The sequence below is a fragment of the Mauremys mutica genome, chromosome 1 (genome assembly GCF_020497125.1).
Source record: "Mauremys mutica isolate MM-2020 ecotype Southern chromosome 1, ASM2049712v1, whole genome shotgun sequence".
In the NCBI taxonomy this organism is placed as follows: domain Eukaryota; kingdom Metazoa; phylum Chordata; order Testudines; family Geoemydidae; genus Mauremys; species Mauremys mutica.
This window is the reverse complement of record NC_059072.1, coordinates 113,441,890-113,461,797: the sequence shown is the minus strand read 5'-3', so window position 1 is coordinate 113,461,797 and position 19,908 is coordinate 113,441,890. Positions and strand designations below refer to the sequence as shown.

General features: G+C 47.1%; 1 protein-coding gene and 1 long non-coding RNA gene across 4 annotated transcripts in view; one reads left to right on the top strand and one right to left on the bottom strand.

Annotated features, from left to right (window-relative positions):
• The first annotated feature begins 657 nt into the window (after window positions 1–657).
• Window positions 658–19,908, top strand: part of ADA2 (adenosine deaminase 2) — a 33,312-nt gene continuing 14,061 nt past the window's right edge. Inside the window, exons 1-4 of one of the 2 annotated variants that reach the window (XM_045002091.1) lie at window positions 658–675; window positions 9,190–9,268; window positions 10,868–11,175; window positions 14,570–14,795. In XM_045002091.1, coding sequence (XP_044858026.1) covers window positions 9,246–9,268; window positions 10,868–11,175; window positions 14,570–14,795 — 557 coding nt within the window. In that variant the 5' untranslated portion in view covers window positions 658–675; window positions 9,190–9,245. Of the gene's footprint in view, window positions 676–8,802; window positions 9,269–10,867; window positions 11,176–14,569; window positions 14,796–19,908 lie in introns of those variants that run through there. The other variant, XM_045002090.1, reaches the window with a different exon arrangement.
• LOC123361892 lies at window positions 8,420–14,836 on the bottom strand. 2 transcript variants are annotated; one of them, XR_006576267.1, is made up of 4 exons: window positions 14,758–14,836; window positions 11,505–11,644; window positions 10,845–11,006; window positions 8,420–9,241 (listed from the first exon to the last, which is right to left on the bottom strand). It is a non-coding gene; the product is annotated as an uncharacterized LOC123361892 (long non-coding RNA). The 2 variants fall into 2 exon arrangements; XR_006576266.1 differs by lacking the exon at window positions 14,758–14,836 and adding an exon at window positions 12,481–12,630.

Genomic DNA, 19,908 nt, shown 5'->3' with positions numbered 1-19,908 from the left:
TTAGGAGCCCTTTATGGTAGTAATAATAATAAATACTTGCCACTCTTCATGACTTTTCATCTGAAGGTCTTAAAGTGCTTTACAATGTTGATGAAACATTATTATCCCCATTTTACAGACAGGGAAACTGAGGTACCACCCAGTTAACTATTTCATAGGCTTTGCCTCCTTTTCCCTTGCACTTCCTTCCATGCTCACTATTTATCTTCTCCTGCCTTCTCTGCCCAGTTGCACAGGCGGAAGGGGAGGAGGGTCAGGCTGTTCAGAATCTGAATATGCTGTGGCATTGCAAAGACGGAGGGTGGGATTTCCTGCCTGCCTTAGTTTGGATGCAGGCTAAGTTGTTATTTCAAGGTGTCAGCTTGTTTGCAATGAGAACAGACAGCTCTATTGCTTTCTTCACAATGTGCCTCTCCTTTAGCTAAAGAGGCGGGCAGGCAGCAGTGGCTGCTGTGTTGCTGCAGGGGACTGTGCCTTAAGGGAGGAGAATACAAACACAGGAACAGAGCCGTGGACGAGGAGGTGGAGACATATCGGATTTAGGGGGTGGGGTTGGAGGTGGGAGCAGGTGGCAAGTTGTTTATCTGCTCAGCTGTTGTGTGGCTTGAGAGAGACAGAAGCAGCTGGGAGAAGGAAGGAAGGAGCTCAGGGTCTATCAGTTTTTCTGCCTTACAGGTTTGTAACCGTCGCAAAACAACTAGAGAACAATTCACTTGGGACACAGGCCCCAGCATTCACGAGTATATTTTCCTGTAGGGGCCCTGGCAGAAACCTCCCCCCCCACATGTCTGTGCCCATGTAGGATCTGTGGTATATGTATAGGGGGGCACTGGCACTTGAGGCAGGCACTGGTATATGATTGTGCAAGTCCCCTGGAAGCATCCACTGCTATGTGCCAGCAGGGGCCCTGGCAATGGTTTCTGGGGCATACATTGGTATCTGCTCATGCAAATACCCTGGAAATGTCCCCTGGAGTGGGACAGCTGGGCTCCTGGCAGTGTTTTTGAGAGCATGCTTTATATGCCCATGTAAGTACCCTGGCATTATCTTTTGGGGCTTGCCAGCAGGGTCCCTTGTAGGTGCCTTCTTATTGGCTGAAGCCATGCCAATTGAAGCTTTCCAGCGGCAAAGCTTTCTTCTTCCAGTAACAAAGAGCCAACGTGGGTATTATTATTGATCTATGTCATGTCTTAATGCTTTTAACAGTGAAGAAAAATACCATTATGAGGCTTAATTTGTTCAAATGGTTTCAGACAGGGTTAATATAACTCATCAATAAATGCCAGTTTTTATTATGTTTTAATTACAATGTAATTTCAACAGGCTAGGCTTGTTCTGGCTGCTCAGTGTATCTAGCGGTTTGTTGTTTTCTTTTAAGTGTATTTCCTTGAGCTTCAGTGATTAACAGGCATAGCAATTGATACACTGCCAGAGAGCCTGATTGGCTCAGTGGACACAGGGATGTATCCCTGTTGCCTGCGATCACTGTGTGTAGCCATCACGGGTTTACGTCAGTGAAATAAATGGTAACTAATGCTAGGGTGGCTAAAACATGCCTTCAGGCCAGATAGCTCTCATTGGAATTCTACTGTGTTGTCCAAAGCTGCACTCTTCCTTCAGGCATTGGTGTGGTCAAGGAGTCTGCAGGTTCCAACATGCTATGGTCCAACTTCACCCAAGTAGCCTTGGGGCTGCTCTTGATTTATTTTATGTGAATTAGCCACTCCCCCCATGTTACTAGCAAGTTTCCAATGTGGCCTTCATTTGGGCAGAGTCTGAACGTTCCTAGACTGAAGTCTTTGAACCTATTATGTCGGCCAGCCAGCTTGCCTGCTGCCCCTTATCAATATACCTTGAAAAATGTTCACCTTGATGCTGTGAAGGAGAAAAGGACAGTCTAGCAAGGCTATTGGTGGATGTTAAGTCATCTTTCCTGAGCAAGGAATACCAAAGACTCCAGCAATTATTGGTAACTTTGATCCTCCTTGTCTTGTCACCCTTCAGCATCCAAGAGTGAGGTCTGAATTAGGGAGACGAGATGTCCCGATTTTATAGGGACAGTCCTGATTTTTGGGACTTTTTCTTATATTGGTACCTATTACCCCCCACCCCCTGTCCCGATTTTTCACACTTGCTATCTGGTCATCATAGTCTGAATGCACTTTACAAGATGCTCCTAAGAGCTTATTTCTGGTCCAATTTACATTGGTGTTAATCAGGAAAAAAACTATTGAAGTCAGTGGAGTGAATTATACTGGTATAAAGTGGCTCAGCTGGGCTCTAAAACTTTTCTTTCTCCAGTGTGGTATCATGAATGAAAAGGAATGCTATTTTACCCTCGGTGTAATATATACGATGCTTAAAACACAGTTTCCTACACTGTGCTTCCTGCCACAGCCCTACCTGTGTTTCAAAACTATGCTTAAATCTGTTTATTTCTGTAGCACAGGCAATTGCTTTATGAACTTGCCCTGGCTACACTAACTTTCCACATCACCTTTCATTGCTTCTTTCCAGCAGTGAATCTTCACAAAAGAAAGGAGAGAAAGCAGCAACAAACGTCTGTCTTTCTTTAACACCAAAAAACATCTCTCTCCTCCAGCTCCCTGCACCTTCAAGCAAAGCCAGATGAAGCTGCATCACTATCTGTGTCAAGCATCCAGCCTTTCTCTCTCCCAGAGGGTAAACAGTACAGAGGAGTGGGAGAACTAGCATATAAACTTCAGGCAAAAACAGGTATAAGTTCTGAGGAGGAATTGCATCCTCCTGAGCAAGAAAGTTGCAGTGCTGTAAATCGCCAGTGTAGACAAGCCCTTAGTCTCTTCCTCTGTTCCCTGCCTCATGCACAGGAGCAGGTTGCAGCTTATATAGTAGGTAGAATTAAGGAAGAGAACTCCTCTACCTGATATTTGGGGAGCAACAGTATGTGTAGCATAAGCTCTAGAGAGGACAAGTGGTTTTTAATGTGTGGTGGGGAGTGAAGGTTAGACAGTGGGGGCAGGCACTGAGGTGAAATTATTAATGGAAAAAATTCCCACATAGACAGGAGCTCATTGGGTTTTCTCCTTCCTTTAAAGCGAGAGAGTGAGCAGGACAGGGATTCTCGGTAACCCTGAGAGCAGGAGGTACAACATGCAGTCTGTTACCCAGTTTGCTTTCTTTTTTTACTGCCCAAGATTGGAGAGAGACGAGAGGTGGGGGAAAAAACAAATAATTGACTTGGGGCCCTGCTAATGTTCTCTAGGTGCCTTGCACAGAAACCTTGGAAACAGCCTGGGTCCTGGTCCTGTGGGGTGCGGAGCCCCTACTCTGAAGGGTGACATCAATTCCTGACAATTGAGGGTGCTCCGGACCTTGCAGCACTGGCCCTTAGTGACTTGGTGTTACCATACAAAGGTTTTCTTTGCTTTGTCCTTTCAGTTACTGTAGCTACAAGCCTGGGGTTATGGAAGCAAAGAACAGTCCTGGCGGGAGGCAGGGGAGAGATGATGCAGTTCTTACTTAGGGTTACTTGAAAATGAAACCTCAGCTCAGTAGCAGCACAGTAATGGGGGGGAGGTTATTCAGACTGCTGCTGGCTAGCACCACTGCTCCTCTTGCTGCTAAGCGGCTGAGCTCACAGCTAAGAGACTTGCTCTGCAACCGATTTGAATTTTAGCAAGTGCACTGGGAATAGCCCAAAGCACCTCGTCTCAGACGGTGGTCACAGGAATTCACGGCTATTATATTTGGGAGCCAGGCAATGATTACAAATCAGTGGCTTCATTCCCTGTGTGATTAATTGTTAACCTGGGAGTGTAGCTTTTTCTCTGGCTCTGCATTACCAGATTTCAGTTCTTGTAACTGTGATTCTCTTTTTAAATGTCATCAGGTGGGTGTAGATGCAGCTCAGGATGGATGAAAAGGCAGCCTGAGGGTGAGTTGATGTGCATAGATGGAGCAAATTGTAGGTGAACTTGATGGGTCACCGGCTCGGATGCTAAGCTGCAAGCACAGGCCACAGCAGACATGCCTCTTCCTCCACACAGATCTCCCACTGACCACCTCATTTGTCCAGCCAGACAAAAGTATCAGTTATTTATCAGGCTGGTGGGGATGTTTTAGTCATCCCAAGTGTTGTGAGACAGTCAATCCTTAATAACTGATAATACTTAATACTTACTTATACCCTTTGCATGTTCGGTGTGCTTTACACACACTAACTAATCTTAGATCGTAAGTTCTTTGGGGAAGGGACTGTCTTTTTGTTCTGTGTCTGTACAGTGCCTAGCACAATGGGGTCTTGGTCCATGACTGCGGTTGATAGGTACTATGGTTATACAAATAAATAATCATAATTTTCACAGTGCCACTGTGAAGTAGCTGGTGAAGGATCATCCCCATTTTACAGATAAGGATACTGGAGCAGAGAGGTTAAGTAACTTGTCCAAGGTCACACAGTGTGCCAGTGGCAGAGCCAGGACTAGAACACCAATCTTCCAACTCTCAAACCACTATTCAGGGATCGTCTTTCCACTTTCATTGTGGATTAGCAAAACTGCTTTTAAAAAATGGGTTAGTAGGAACACATTACCCAGACACGATTTGTGTATGCTTTGCCTTGATTTTCACATTGCCCTGCAAACCATCAAAGTGTCCAAACATTTCTTTTGGGCTAGTGCAATGACGTTGTGCTGCAACATTATCATGCTGAGCTCTGATGCAATGGGTTCGTCCTGAAAGCGGAAGCTGGAGAAGAAAGATGAACTTTGCAGAATGAATGAATAAAATGAAAACTGGCTCTCTTGGGTTGGAGTGTGAGAATCAGGGCCGGCTCCAGACCCCAGCGCGCCAAGCGCGCGCTTGGGGTGGCGTGCCGCGGGAGGGCGGCAGGCGGCCCCGGTGGACCTCCCGCAGGCATGCCTGCGGAGGGTCCGCTGGTCCCGTGGCTCCGGTGGACCTCCAGCAGATGTGCCTGCGGGAGGTCCACCGGAGCCGCGGGACCAGCGGACCCTCCGCAGGCACGTCTGCAGGAGGTCCACCGGAGCCGCGGGACTGGCGACCGCCAGAGTGCCCCCCATGGCATGCCGCCCTGCTTGGGGCGGCGAAATTCCTAGAGCCGCCCCTGGTGGGAATGAAATTGCATCAGGGGTACTTCACTGAGAATACTTGCCTGCTGCTAAAAGACAATTGAAAGCTTTGTAAAAGTCCTCTTTCCCACAGTGCAACAGGGCACAAATGTGCCTTTAAAGTTGTGTTATGGAGCCACACACCATGTTATCCAGTGGTAATGTGGACAAGGCTTTCGTTTTCTCCAGTGGGTCTTGGTTGAATGAGAGAAGTGAGGGATTGGCAGAATTGAGGTTAGAGGTGGTTGTTTATGGAAAAGACCTCCTAGTTAATCTGTATTGATCCTCTGTATTGTTCAAGTTTCCATGTGTCATGCCTGGCTTTCCAAGGAGGCCTAAAATTAAGGCCCTGACATTAAAGAAACCATGATATTCACAAGGATAGGCCTGTTAACTCTGTGTCTGGCTAAATTCCAACTTGAGTAATTACATTTTATCTCGCTAAATTCCCCTCTGCTTTCCATCTTGTTCACTGCTGTGGGCTTAAAATGGCTGGCATGTTTCACCCCAGAGAGGGCTATGTTTTAGTAGCAGGTGGAGTGACTTCTATATGGATAGTTGGTACAGCTTGGTTAATAAAGTGTTTTGGGATCCTTTTACATATGATATAAATGCAATCTCATTGTCCTTATTCCCGCTAGTGCAGAGTTCTCAAACTTTTTCATAGGACACCTGTCCCCCTATTTATGATCTCACAGATTACCACCCCTTGCATTTACATACAATCCTCATGGCAACTACTGCAATTGCTTACATAGAAAAGTCTTGCTAGGGAAGTATTTTGTGCATTTTTAGCTTAAATGAAATTTAGCAGATGGGCATGTAAGGATGAGCGAATACTTTGTGACTAGCTGGCTATCTGAGAACCACCAGTCAGTGCTCTGTGGACTACGGTTTCTCCGTACATGTGTCTTGTCTAATTCCTTAGCTCTCTGCACTGATGATGTCTCAACACTCTTCTCTTGGAGTCTGTCTCTAGTGCCCTATTTCTCTGTAAAGACATTTTTCTTAATGCCTAACTTGAATTTGGTTTCATGGTTCTAGCTCTAGGCTGTTGCTCTCTGCTTTACTACTTTCAGATAATTGGAGTAATTCCCTTCCTTCATCTATATTGTTCCCTTGAAAGTATTTATAGACAGAGCTCTTGTTCCTGCTGAACTTTCTTTTCTAGTCTACATGCATTTCTCTTCCCTTACCTCTCCTCAAACACTTTATCCTCTGATCCTTGTATTGTTTTTAGGGAACTAATAGTTGCTGTGGAGCACTGTGCGTCTCTCGTGTTCAGTGAGGGGTTATACTCTCCAGTTCCTTGAAACTGCCCCAGAGGAGAGACCATCTTAGGCTGTATCCACACTAAAAAACATTCTGCCATGTTTAAGTTGGCCATCAAGCATGGATCCCTGATGCCCTCCATATATGCTCCCTCAGCTGGAGTTGAAAACAAGGCTCAGTCAAAGTTAATAGTTGTTGCAAGACAGTGTGGTAGATCCCTGATAGAACTACAGGTAGGCCACCCCTTCATACCACAGGTGTTGAACTCCGGTCCACCTGTGCGCACCCATGAGAAACCATTGTCACTTTTGGCTGAGTGGAGTCAGAGCGGGAAGAGACAGGTCTGGCACCTGTTGTCGAATACTGTTGGAATTTTCAGAGGGCAGCCACACTAACAAGGGTTTAAGCCCCAGGGACCTGATTCTGATCATGGTTAGTACCAGTTAGTGCCAGCTGAAATCTTGCAATATAAAGCATTATTAAAAATTACTTGTTTGGAGATTGGTTTTTGTTTTTGTTTTCAAGAACTGTTGATTTTTTTCATTTTTGGTGACATTTGTAATTTAAATTGTAACCCCTTTGGGGTTTAGAGAGCATGGCCCCTTTAAATCTTTTTCCCAGGGGGGAGGGGAGAGTAAGAAAAAAGGAGGGAAAATCCAGGGGGTGGAACTGGAGCTCCAGGGAGGGAGAGAGGCAGCCCGTGGGCCCTGGAGAAGGAAGAAGGAGAACCTGCCTGAGGCCTGAGGAGGACAGGCCCGATCGATCGGGGACAACCCAGGACAGGAGCCAGGAGGAGCCCTGTGCCAGGGAGGAATCGCCCGAGAAGGACAGGCTGGAGCTGGACCCAGTATCACGGCTGCCCAGAGCTGCGTGGGGCTGTGAGTACTGGGGCTGGTGACTCTGCACTGGGAACAAGGAGGGAGGCTGTAGCTAGTTAAGTGGGGAGGTGGTCGCTCTGTGGGGCTTTGCAGAGAGCGGCAGGAGAGGGCACCGGAGGGGTTTGTTGGGGAGAGTTCACTGGCGCCGAAGACGACCAGGAGCACCCAAGACTCAGCACCGGACTGGAACTTTGCTCAGGCCTCCTGAACTCTGTGTGCAGACACATTGCTCGGTGTCTGCCCGTCCAGACTGTGCCACCACTGGGCCTGGGGGGCCTTGGTTTGGATGCAACCCTGTTTTACTGCTCCCCTGATATTTCCCCTTGTTGTATTTCTCCTCTCATCCCTCTGTAAATAAATCTCTCCCCTTGTTATATCCATTGTACGTTCCTGTGGGCGGGGTGTTCACTCTGGGGGTTTGGAACAGGTGCCCCTGGGGTGGAAGGGATTTCTCCTGCTGCATTCCTGCGCACGTCTTCTCGGCCAGAGCTGCCTGCAGAGCAGACTCCATCGTGGCCACGAGGGCGCTAAAGTTACAAAATCATTATCTAGATCAGGGCAGGCAAACTTTTTGGCCTGAGGGCCGCATCAGGTTTTGGAAATTGTATGGAGGGCCGGTTAGGGGACGGGGTCATAGCCCACTCCCTCCCATCTGCCCCCCGATGGCCCATCCCCGAGACTCCTGTCCCATCCAACTTCCCATGTTCCCTGATGGCCTCCTGGGACCCCTTCCCCATCCACCCCCCCTGCTCCCTGTCCCCTGACTACCCCCGGATCCCCCACCCCTGACTGCCCCTCGCGCCCCATCCAACCGCCCACCGTAGTTTGCCCACCTCTGATCTAGATTTTTATTCTTTTTATGTACTGAAAACAGTCTTTGATAAACACAATTTCTAACATTTTTTTATTTAAAATGTTTAAAAAACCCCAAAGGGGTCCATTTTGAACCACGCAAAGTGGAAACACCCTCAAAATTATAAAAATTGTCATGATTTCTTGTGTGACCAGCTCTGATGCTAGTATATCTCAGAGTTACTCCTGATTTACATCTAGTGTGAGAGCAGAATTGGCCCTGTGTGCCAAATTCAGCTCTAGTAAAAATGGAATTATATCAGGGATGACTTTGGCCCAGTTTTCTTATAGTCAATGTTGATTGGACAAAAACCATTAAAAGTGTGTTTAAATACGACTAGCTGGGGATCTTGTCTAAAAAGGTCTTTTAAATGGTGTTTGCAATGTAGCTGTTCCTGGTCTTCAATAGCCAGACAAAACTGTGTTTAAACTGGCTTACTCTGAACTGTGTTAAAATAGCTCAGCAGATGTGTATTTCTGTGACAGTTTGGGTGGGGCCTCAGAGTAGGAAGCAATGCAGTTTGTAAAATAGCCTGGGCCCAGGCCTCTCCTGAGAGTACATTTGTCATCTATGTAAAACTGTCAGATTATGAGTGGGTGGCAGTTACACAGAGATGACAATGACTTCTCACATGAGGGCAATGAAGAGGTTAAAATTTAGCAAATGGGATAGAAGAATGAGGAAATGCTATGTGACCAGCTGGCTATCTGAGAACCACCAGAGAACACTCCTTTCCTCTGACCATATCCTTTGTGGAGATGTGTCGAATATTTCTGCTGCTCTGGGTCTCCATTTCCCATTCTCCATGAGGCTCTGGAATGTCCTCCTGCTAGCTCAGCCTATTGTTACCTCAGCCCTCTTCACCTGGCCAGCCAAGGTTTTCTGCTCCTTACATTCCTTTAGTTTCTTTTTCTCATAACCTTTCCTGCCCCCCTCCCCTCCTCTTCTTTTAAAATATATTCCTGAGGGTCTCTAGACGAGCCATAAGCATAAAAGTGAAACTGAAACAAGGAATTGGAACTGTCAGTGTTGGCTTGTTTGATTTGTTCCATGTTTTAATAGCTGCTTTGCTTTGTAGTCTGAAGGAGCGGTGACTAGGACCTGCTGTCTCGGTTGCAGTTGGATGATCTCTGGATGCAAGGAAGAGAAAATCGACAGTAAGTGGGTCTGTCTCACTGTGGCTGTTGTGTTTTTTTAAGATGCTTTTGCTATGCTGGGATCAAAACTGGCTGGCTCTCGAGCTGTATCTAACCCCTTCATTCCTGAGCTAAATTGTATAGGAGATTCCATCTTGCTGCCAGCTATAGTGTGGGAGAAGAGTGTGATGGGGCAGCAGGCAAAAAGGGGGGAGTTGGGTAGAGGACTGAAGCAGGAAATGTGTATGGGGATGTAATACAAACTATCTTGCAGCCCTGAGTCCTTTTCAAGACTGATGTGATGAGGAACCCTCCAGACTGGTGCCCATTGCTGGAAGATTGTATTCCAACAATGCTCTTTGGGGAGGGAGAGTAATTTCTCATGTGTCTGTCTTCTCTGACTCACCACATTCTCTCCCCTCTACCAGTAGTTGTGGCAGATGGTATCTGGGCACTAGAGATGCCTGACTCGTGGTGTGAAGGTGGGGTGTTGGTGCACTGTGGTAATAGACCTATCTCATAGAACTGGAAAGGACCTTGAAAGGTCATTGAGTCCAGTCCCCTGCCTTCACTAGCAGGACCAAGTATTGTCCCTGACTTTTTTTGGCCCCAGATCCCTCTCAAGGATTGAACTCACAACCCTGGCTTTAGTAGGCCTATGCTCAAACCACTCAGCTATCTCTCCCCCCTGAGCTTGATGTGAAGTCCCCTTTTAACTGTGAGAATGCATTTTGCTGTGAGATCAGCTCAGTCTCTCCTGGACTGTCGAGTTACAGAACCTGAATGGTTCTGAAGTTCAGCATACTCTGTATGACAACAAACCTGTCTCCTTATCCCCCTCCACCCAGCCTCCCACACACACATATATACTCTGACCTACAGGCTGGCCCAGGAGCATGGTGCCCTGTCTTTAGGTGTCCCTTAGTCGGTCTGTTAACCATAGGGCTGGCTCAGAAGCATAATGTCTTGACCTCACAAATCTCTGCTTCTAGGGCCAGTCCTTTGCCACAGACCCCCTTCCCATAGCACTGAGTAAGCGGGACAGTGTGATGCACTGTCAGCCTGATCCAACAGGGATAAATCCTCTCCTCACAGGATCTTACTGCCTACTTGAATGGTTATGAATCAAATGCATTTCAAAACTGACTGATTCCTTTGAATACTAGGGAGTGTCAGGTATTTCCCTGGATTCATCTCAGGGCTTGGCTACACTTACAAATTTGCAGCGCTGCAGCAGGGTGTGAAAACACACCCTCTCCAGCGCTGCAAATTGCAGCGCTGCAAAGCGCCAGTGTGGTCAAAGTCCCAGCTCCCAGCGCTGTCCGTTATTCCCCACAGGGAGGTGGAGTACGGACAGCGCTGGGAGAGCTCTCTCCCAGCGCTGGCGCTTTGACTACACTTAGCGCTTCAAAGCGCTGCCGCGGCAGCGCTGCCGCGGCAGCGCTTTGAAGTGCTAAGTGTAGCCACACTCTCAGATTCTCCTACCCCCCCTGCAAGGGCCCTTCAGCAGGATGGCCTAGCACACATCATCCTGCCATTTCTTTGTTAAAGATCCAATACACCACCCTTGAGATGTCATCTTTTGACCTGCACTTACAGCTCTGAATGTTTTTTCCCCAGGTGTGTCCATGACATGAAGCCTCAGGCTGGTTGGCTGGTGTTCCTTGTTCTGAGTCTGGTTCCTCTTTGCCTTCCCATCCCTTTGCGGGACTACCTGATGGAGCAGGAGAACGTCCGCCGGATCGGCGGCAACCTGTTGCTGGGGATGCGGGAAGAGCAGGTCAATGAGTATCTAATAAGCCTCAAGGAGAAGGAAGTGGCCAAGGCCAGGAAGGCTGGAAATTTCCCACCCAGCATGCACTTCTTCAGGGCCAAAGGCTTCATTGATCAAAGTGCAGTGTTCAGCATCTTGAAACGTATGCCGAAAGGTAGGGATTCTGGCCTGAGAGTTCTTGGTTGACCCAATGCTTTCTGTGATAAAACAGAGACCAGGAGGGGGGCAAGAATCTGTCGGTGTGAAACCCCTGCTGCACCCAAACTAAAAGGACCTTATAACAGGTGCTGAGTAGAGCAACTTCAAATCCTGAAAGGAGCTGTATCAGGGCTGGCTCTTTTGGGCTGGATTACACTGGCCAGGGAGGGTTTCCAAACATGTGGGTATCCTGTATAACTGTACAGCATGGACCTTTCCAGCCCCATTTACCTCACTTGGGAGGAGAAAGAAGACAAAATAATATAATGTGGGAAAGACACTGACCTCTGTGTAGTGCGCTTCAGCGCTGGGGGTGCTCATCCTTCCAATGCGTCCCAGGCCTGCAACGGATCTTGTATAAACAAACGTGCTGCCACGTGGTGTTGTCCACATGTCCTTATACAAGTACGGTGTACAGCATAGATCTATTAATGCATTGGAGACTGTGTTAGGGTGACCAAATGTCCCGATTTTATAGGGACAGTCCTGATATTTGGGGCTTTTTTTTTTTTATATGGGCTCCTATTACCCCCCATCCCCGTCCCGATTTTTCACACCTGCTGTCTGGTCACCCTAGACTGTGTGTTTGTATGATCTATACAACGTCTATATGAAAACTGAATTTCTGTTAGGGCCTTTCAGTTGAGACCTTAAAAACTGAGTTCTGATCCACCCAGATGAGAAAGATCTCTGTTTGTAAGTGCAGGAATTTGCCCTATGGTCCTTGGCCGAAACTTCCCCTCCCTCCACCTTTGTGCAGCATGCTGTGTACAAGCTGGCTACAGCCTTTCACCTCAGAGATGGCTGCATTACACCATATGGTGCATACATAGTGTGTAAAGTGCTTTGGGATGATTTAGGATGAAAGACACTATATGAGTGTAAAATACATGCACAGTGTCATCCTAAGCATTTGTTTTGCTAGCAGTTTGGAACATGTCAGCATTCTAAGAATTAATCCTTAATAACTATAATATACTGAGTGGTTGGGCAGATATTTTTGACCATCTGAAATCTAAGCCATCCAGTATAACCAGCAGGGGGTTAGCTATTGCTGACTCTCTGAATTGCTGTGACCTTAACAGTTCCATGTGGGAAGCAAGGAGTTAATGTATTTGTACATCTGAAGGCCTTGACTCTCAGCTGACTGACTTCTCTCTACCCTTCCACTTCTCTCTCTGATAGAGTGAAAAGTATTTTAATTAGGCTTCCTTTTCTAGGTGAAGACAGAAGGCTTTCACTTTGAAACCTGAGAACACACTTCCCTCTTGTGCAATGCATTCTCCTTTCAGATTGATCTGTTCTAGGTACCAGATCCCAGATTGGAACCCTCTCAGTCTGGCTATTGGGGTGCAAGGCGGAGCCTTGCTCTGGGGAAAATTTGTGGAGAGCGCATTTATACAAAAAGTAAACTGCTTTGCTCCCACCATTCTGAATTGGTCTGTTGTTTCTGTCTGAATAAGAGCCGTCTCCCTAATCTGCTAGCTTGTCCCTGCGGTGATGTCAGACTCCAGGGTTTATGGCATCATGATTGGTTACCACAGAAATAACTGAGATGTTCAACTCACCATTATCCCTTCACTGCTGAATCAAATAGCAGGGAATTTGCGGTTAAAAAATATTAGTATCTTAGCTTTTTGAAAAAATGGCAAGGAAAATGTTTAACTCTTTTTTGCTTTTACATCCCTTTCCTCCAAAGGATCTTAAATTGCTTCCCAAGCACTAGTGAATCTCCTGTAGCTTCTTTACAGTATTTATAGTAAGTCCTTTGTGAAAGGGATTGTCTCTATATTTGTACAGTGCCTAGCACATTGGGGCCCCAATCAAGGGTGGGGCCTCTGACCATTATGGTAATACAAATATTAAATTGTAATATTAACTCCAGACTGCATATAGGAAACTGAGGCACAGAAAGTGCTGTCTAGATTTTGGGGACCCAACTTTAGATGTGCTGTGGCCTGCTTTTTCAAAGGTGCTAAACCACCATAGTTCTACTTAAGTCAGGAACTTTGGTTGCTCAGCACCTTGAAATTGGACATGCAAAATCAGAGAGTGCTTTTGAAACTTTGGCCTTATGTGACTTGTCCGAAGTCACACACAAAAATGTGTAGCAGAGCCTAGCATAGATCCCTGATCTTCTGACCAGCAGCCTTGCATCCTAACAACTAAGTCATGTTTTCTTTAAGTCAAATACTCTAATAATGTAACTATTGTGTTTATAAAGTGCCTCTTAACACTCAAGGAGTTCAGGGTAATCCACAGTCAGTTAAACTGCTGTGATATGCAAATTAATATATATAAAAAAAATCCAGATCCCACAGCATCTTTTAAAAAGGGAGGTTTTACACAAGAGCTAACATTTTAAAAAAATCTCTAGAAAAGGAGAGTTCTAGGATGATATTTGATAATGCAGAGGGACGGTCTGAACTGTGTGTGTGAGGAGAATGAGTTTCACACTCCATGGACTGTCGCAGTAAAAGCTCTGCCGGTTGCCAATGTACTGCAGGATAGTGTGGGTAGCGATGGCCAGCAGCAGATAAGGTGTAAATTTTAGTCAGGGTAATTAGCCTTTGGAACAATTTACTAAGGATCGTGGTGGATTCTCCATCACTGACAATTTTTAAATCAGGAATAGATGTTTTTCTAAAAGATCTGCTCTAGGAATTCATTTTGGGGAAGTTCTATGGCCTGTGTTGTACAGGAGGTCAGTGGTTATCACAGTCATCGCTTCTGGCCTTGAAATCTATGAATACAAGACAGAAATGTGTGTGTGTGTTTGATTAAGTAGTAGAGATGAATAGAGGTCTCTGTTCTGACCTCAGAATTCCCCAACATGTCAGTATCTGAGGTTTTGGTCTGGCCCACAGTAAAAATAGGGGCTAGATGAAGAAAATCACATCTGAATCCAAACTGCTTAGATCCAGGGATTTGGTTCAGGTCTGTCTGTTAAATAGTATGTGTTGTAAAGTGCTGCTTAGTGTGAAAGTTCCTCTTTAAATCAGTGGGGTGTGAGCCAGCTCTCTCATGGTGGAGTGTGTCTGAAAGACCTTTAATAACTCAGTGCATTTTCCATCCCAGTGGAGAAGTAGAGCGTAGAACTCCCTATTGATTTCCCCCCTCCCCTCAAACTGAGCCATCACGCTCTGCCTGCCCTGTGTTTGATGTGGAATGTGCCATCTGTATCTCACATGGGGGGAGGCAGGGCAGGTTTGCAGTCTTGCTGCTCATGACTGTATCTATGAGACCCTCCAGGCACACCCACATGGGTGGATTTAATTGTCGTCATGTTGACCCTCCTTCCCCTTCACTTCAGCAGCCCTTTCTTGTTATGTTTGCCCTTTCCCCCACAGGTGCTGTCTTACACCTGCATGACTATGCAATATTGAGCGTGGACTGGCTGGTGTACTATGCCACCTACCTACCTGACTGCTACATCTGCTTCACCCATGTGGGTACTGTTCAGTTTAAGTTTTCCAAGCCTCAACCACCCAGCCCAGTGCCACCGAACTGCTCAGAGTGGGTGTTGCTAGAGACTTACCGGAAGCAGCTGCACAACATCAGTGAGTTCGATAACAGGTGTGTGAGCAATGATCTGAGGCACTCTGGAGTTTTATAGCACTATTATTCTTTGCTTGCTGGTCATTTGCTAACAGGGCACATGTTTTGCCAGGTCACTCTGGCCCATCGTCCTTCTGGGGTGGCTGCTCTGGAAACTGGACTCTCAATTTAAAATTGCATTTTACACACACACACACACAGACTCTCAATTTAAAATTGCATTTTACACACACACACACACACGACTCAATTTAAAATTCATTTTACACACACACACACACACACACACACACACACACACACACACACACACACACACACCCGACTCTCAATTTAAAATTGCATTTTACACACACACACACAGTAACAAGCATGTTATAGTTGCAAAGTCAAACAAGCATAAGTTAGGGAATGCACTGTCTATCTTGTGTACTGAATTCCTGGGGAAAAAATAGTACAGTGAAAAAAATAGACTGGGTTCCTGTGGAAAAAATAGTACAGTGAAACCCTGCTATAACATGACGATTGGGATCCAAAAAATTCGATCGCGCTAAATTCGGGGTTGCGGTATAGCGGGTTTACCATTTCAAGCTGGTCAGTTTCAAGCCGGTCAATTTCTCTTGGGCAGAAAACTACTTTCATTTGCGAACTGCCCATAGCAGTAACTGAAAGGGTGCAGCTCCAGCAGCGGGGGCTCTCAGCCGTGCAATGAGAGAGGGAAACACTTGGGGAGAGTAGGGGAGACGTGCAAGGGGCAGAGGAAGAGCGAGGAGCAGCTGGGGAGGAGAACTGCTCTTCTCACCAAAAGGGTAAGCGGGGGTAAGGGGGAAGAGGCAGTGGGGAAGGCACATTCCATTTTTTGTTTTTCTTTTCTTCGGGGGCGCTCTAGCCTCTTTTTTTTTTTCCTCTTTTGCGCTTCCGCGGCACTCTGGCGTTTTTTTTCTTTTTTCTTTTTTTTTTTCTCTTTTGTGCTTCCGCGGCGCTCTGGCGTTTTTTTTCTTTTTTCTTTTTTTTTTTCTCTTTTGTGCTTCCGCGGTGCTCCGGCCGCTTTTTTTTTTTTTAATGCTTCGGCAGTGCTCTGGCGGTTTTTTCTTTTTTCTTTTTTGCGCTTCAGCGGCGCTCCAGACGCTTTTTTTTTTTTTTGGTCTGGGGCGGCCGGAGCCACCTTACAATCACGTTATAGCCAAATTCGCGTTATTGCGGGGCGCATTATAGTGGGGTTTCCCTGTATGTGATCCTGTAACGAAAGACTTTCCCATAATGCATGAGCACAGGCAACCTTAATTCTGGCTTTTCCTAACTTTTGAGTGCTTGACTGTCCAATCTTAATGGTCTTTCAATGTAGGGTTTTTCAAAATGTAATATACACAAATATTTAAACAGAGACTGTTTGCTCCTTAGGGCACTGATCACTTATCAGATGGAAGATACCTTGGAATGGAGCATTAATGATTTGTGAGACAGTTCAGATTGAGGAGCTATCAAGCATTAAAATGCCAGTTAGTGCAGCTCCCCTTCCTTTGCTAAAAGCAGAGGGAGAGTTCTGCCTTCTGTTGGGCTAGAGAGCACTGGTTCCCCAGAGCATCCCCTCCTCCTCAGATGGTGAGCTGAGAAGTCAGCAAGCTGAGGAAACTGGAAATGGAATCAGAAGGAGAAGGTGGTGCTGGGGCTGAGGAGTTTCTAGGGCTCCCAGCCTTGTTTTATAGTAGGCTAAGAAGCACCAGCACCTCATGGGAGAAGCAGATGTTTGCCAGCAGCAAGTCCCATCTCCATCAGCTTCTTCTAGAGGAAAGGCTGTTCCCCTGCTGGCTTTCCACCCCTTCCAAGGTAGAGTGGGGAAAAGGGAGACCATGACACCAGCTCACATGGGGGTGCCTCTCCAGAAGAGGGGGAGAGAAATAATAGACAAGAGGGATTTTACATCAAATCTCCTTTTGAAATATCTGAACAGAGGCGATTGCCCTGGATGTTTCAGTGTGCTCTGAGGAACATCCCTCGAGCCCCCCATTCTGTTGTATTTTACAGAATACAGACTCTCCCTCCTGATCTAATCAAGAGAACCCCATTTATAGGAATAAGGGTAGGAGAGCACCAGGGAAGTACCTCTGCAGAGGACGCCACACCACATGTTTGGCTGTGCTGGCTAGTTGCCTGCTTGGAACATGAACTTACTTCAGAAACACTTATCGCCATTCAGTGTCCCCTTATCTTTTATTTTACAGTAATACCTAGAGGCCCCAACTGAGTTAAGGGACCCATTGTGTAAGGTAATGTACAGACTCACAGCCCTGGTCTACACTAAGAATTTACATTGGTATAGCTATGTCTCCCAGGGGTGGGAAAAATCCAGGCCCCTGAGAGATGTAGCCTTACTGACCTAACCCCCAGTGTAGACAGCACTAGGTCAGCAGAAGAATTCTTCCATCGCCCTACCGACCGTCTCTCAGGGAGGTGGATTACCTATGCTGATGGGAGAACCCCTCCTGTCGGTGTCTACACTGAAGTGCTGCAGCTGTAGTATTTTAAGTGTAGACAAGCCCATAATAAGAGACTGTCCCTGCCCCAAAGCAGCAATCTAAATACACAACAGAATAGGGGTTGGGGGGATGGAAACAGGCACAGGGAGGTGAAGTGACTTACCCAGTTCACCCAGCAGCAGAGGCAGGAACAGAACTCAGGTCTCCTGAAACTCAGCACGCAGGTTTATCCACGGGACTGTGCTGCTTCTCACAACCCTTAAGAGGTCCATCACCACAAGATGATGTAATGCAATGTCCCCACATAAAGGCCAGGCACATGATCACAGCCACCATACTCAGGAGCTCCCCTCTTATTTTGATCTCTTCCCTGAGTACTAATCTGGGGGTTGGGGAGGTGTTCTGGCAATGGAGGAGTTGGTGTCTTGTCAGGAATGAGCCCCAATCTGCTATGGCTTTAAGTTTCTGGAAACGCTCCCAGTCCCTTGAACATTTGCCCCGCAAGTGACCTCCCTTCCGTTTGCCCTGAGCATCAACAGGCTGAAGGAAAGAAGATGTTGGGGTGGGTGGGAACTGATGGTTAGTTGGGTGCCTGCAAATATGTGTCAAGGGCATGTGGCATCTGGGGAAGGTCCAGGCTCTCTTACGTACAAGATGGGGAGGATCAGCAAGCCTGAGGGGAAGGGAGAAAGTGTTTTCAGGGACTGTACCCCTTCCACTAGTTTTCAATGTGAAATTGGAATGAAGGACTGGAAACAGACAAACCAAACAATCCCTACAATCAAACTGTTTATTTTCAAGTTTAAAAGTGGTGTGGGGAAGACAGGTTACTACAACAGTCTTCCTTCCAAAAATTGCAGTGTGGTTATGAAGATAGAACCACTTCCTAAAAGTAGGGATGTCATTTGCTATGGGGAAGAAAGGCAGTTGCCTCCCCCTCCAGCTTTTCATAGGTGTACATCCTATACCACACCCCCCCCACCATTGCAGGATATGATATAGTCACATAGAATGTTCTGTATGCTGACACACAACTTTGCCTCCCTCTCCAGACTATTTTTGAAATGATGCCCCTGCTTAAGGGTGATCTGCAAAGTTAAAGGGACATGTCTTTATATTTTTTGCTGCTTTGTAATGTAGAGAGGCCCTGGAAGAGTGTGTGTTATTTCCACCCCACTCCGTTCTTTTTTCTGTTTGTTTTTCATATTAGAAATTCAGGTCTTGTCTGACCTGACCCTAGAGTACTCTGCGGGGGCTGGAGAGCTAGTGAAGTGGTGATATTGCAAGAGACTGAATGCCGAGCAACAGAGAGGGGAAGAGGTTCGTGGTCAGGGAGTTTAGAAACATTTAAAAAAATCCTCCCCTATTTAATTCCAATGATTAACACTTTGGAAAGACTTTTTTGTTAAATATTCAATACCTCTGATGCTGTGGTTTAGCTGAGTGCTCACAATAAACATTCTCGGAGACACTCAGGGAAGCAAAGTTGACATTGCTGGTATTCATTCATAAGGTGAAAGAGCTCCGTGGCCGGGGCCCAGCGTATCTAAAAGATCGGCTAAAGCTCCAGGATGTAGACTTCACTCCTTGAGCACAATGGAACTTTCTGCCATAAGGGTAAAGCTCGTCAGTGTAGGAGATAGAGCTTTCTTGGGTGCTGGTCTCAGGCAATTTCCATGGGAATCAAGGACCATCACAAACCTCACCACCTTCTGTTCCAAGTGCCAGGTGCACTTCTTCAGCCTACTTTCTTTAACAGAAACTCAGAGCAGAGTGTGTGTTACCAAACCAAAACTTCATTGCACTTTCAGTTCTCCCCTTAGAAAGAGGATGAGAGAGAAAATGAACCACATGTGATAGATGCTAGACATGTTGCTTAATACATCACTGGAAGGTGCTTAGATACTATGGTGATGATTGCAGTCTAAGGACCCATATAGAATAGAAAACAAGCAATCAAACCTTTCAGGCCTTCATTCTACACCATAAAGAAGCAAAACAGACTTTTGCAGGTCTCCTGTGATTTTGCCCCCTTGTGCCTATGCATTGCAATAGCATTGTTCAGTACATAGTCACACACAAACCAAGCAGGGTCTTTCTAGCTCAGGGGTGTGCAAACTTTTTGGCCTGAGGGCCGCATTGGGTTTAGTAAATTGTATGGAGGGCCAGTTAGGGGAGGGGGTCGTGACCCACCCTCCACCTCCTATCTGGCCCCCCCCCAGGACTCCTGCCCCATCCAACCACCCCTGTTCCCTGATGGCCCCCCCGGACCCCTGCCCCATCCACCCCCCACCGCTCCCTGTCCCCTGACCGCCCCTGGACTCCCACTGCCCCATCCAACCCCTCCTCTCATTCCTGACGGCCCCCCCGGGACCCCCGCCCCGTCCACACACCCCTCTCCCTGTCCCCTGACCGCCCCCGGACTCCCACCGTCCCATCCAACCCCTCCTCTCATTCCTGACGGCCCCCTGGGACACTGGCCCCATCCACACCCCCCAGCTCCCTGTCCCCTGACTGCCCCCGGACCCCTGCCACCCCATCCAACCACCCCTTCTCCCTGCCCCCAGAACCTCTGCCCCTGACTGCCCCCTGCCGCCCTATCCAACCCCCCTTCCTTCCTGACTGCCCCCCGGACCCCTGCCCCCATTCAACCC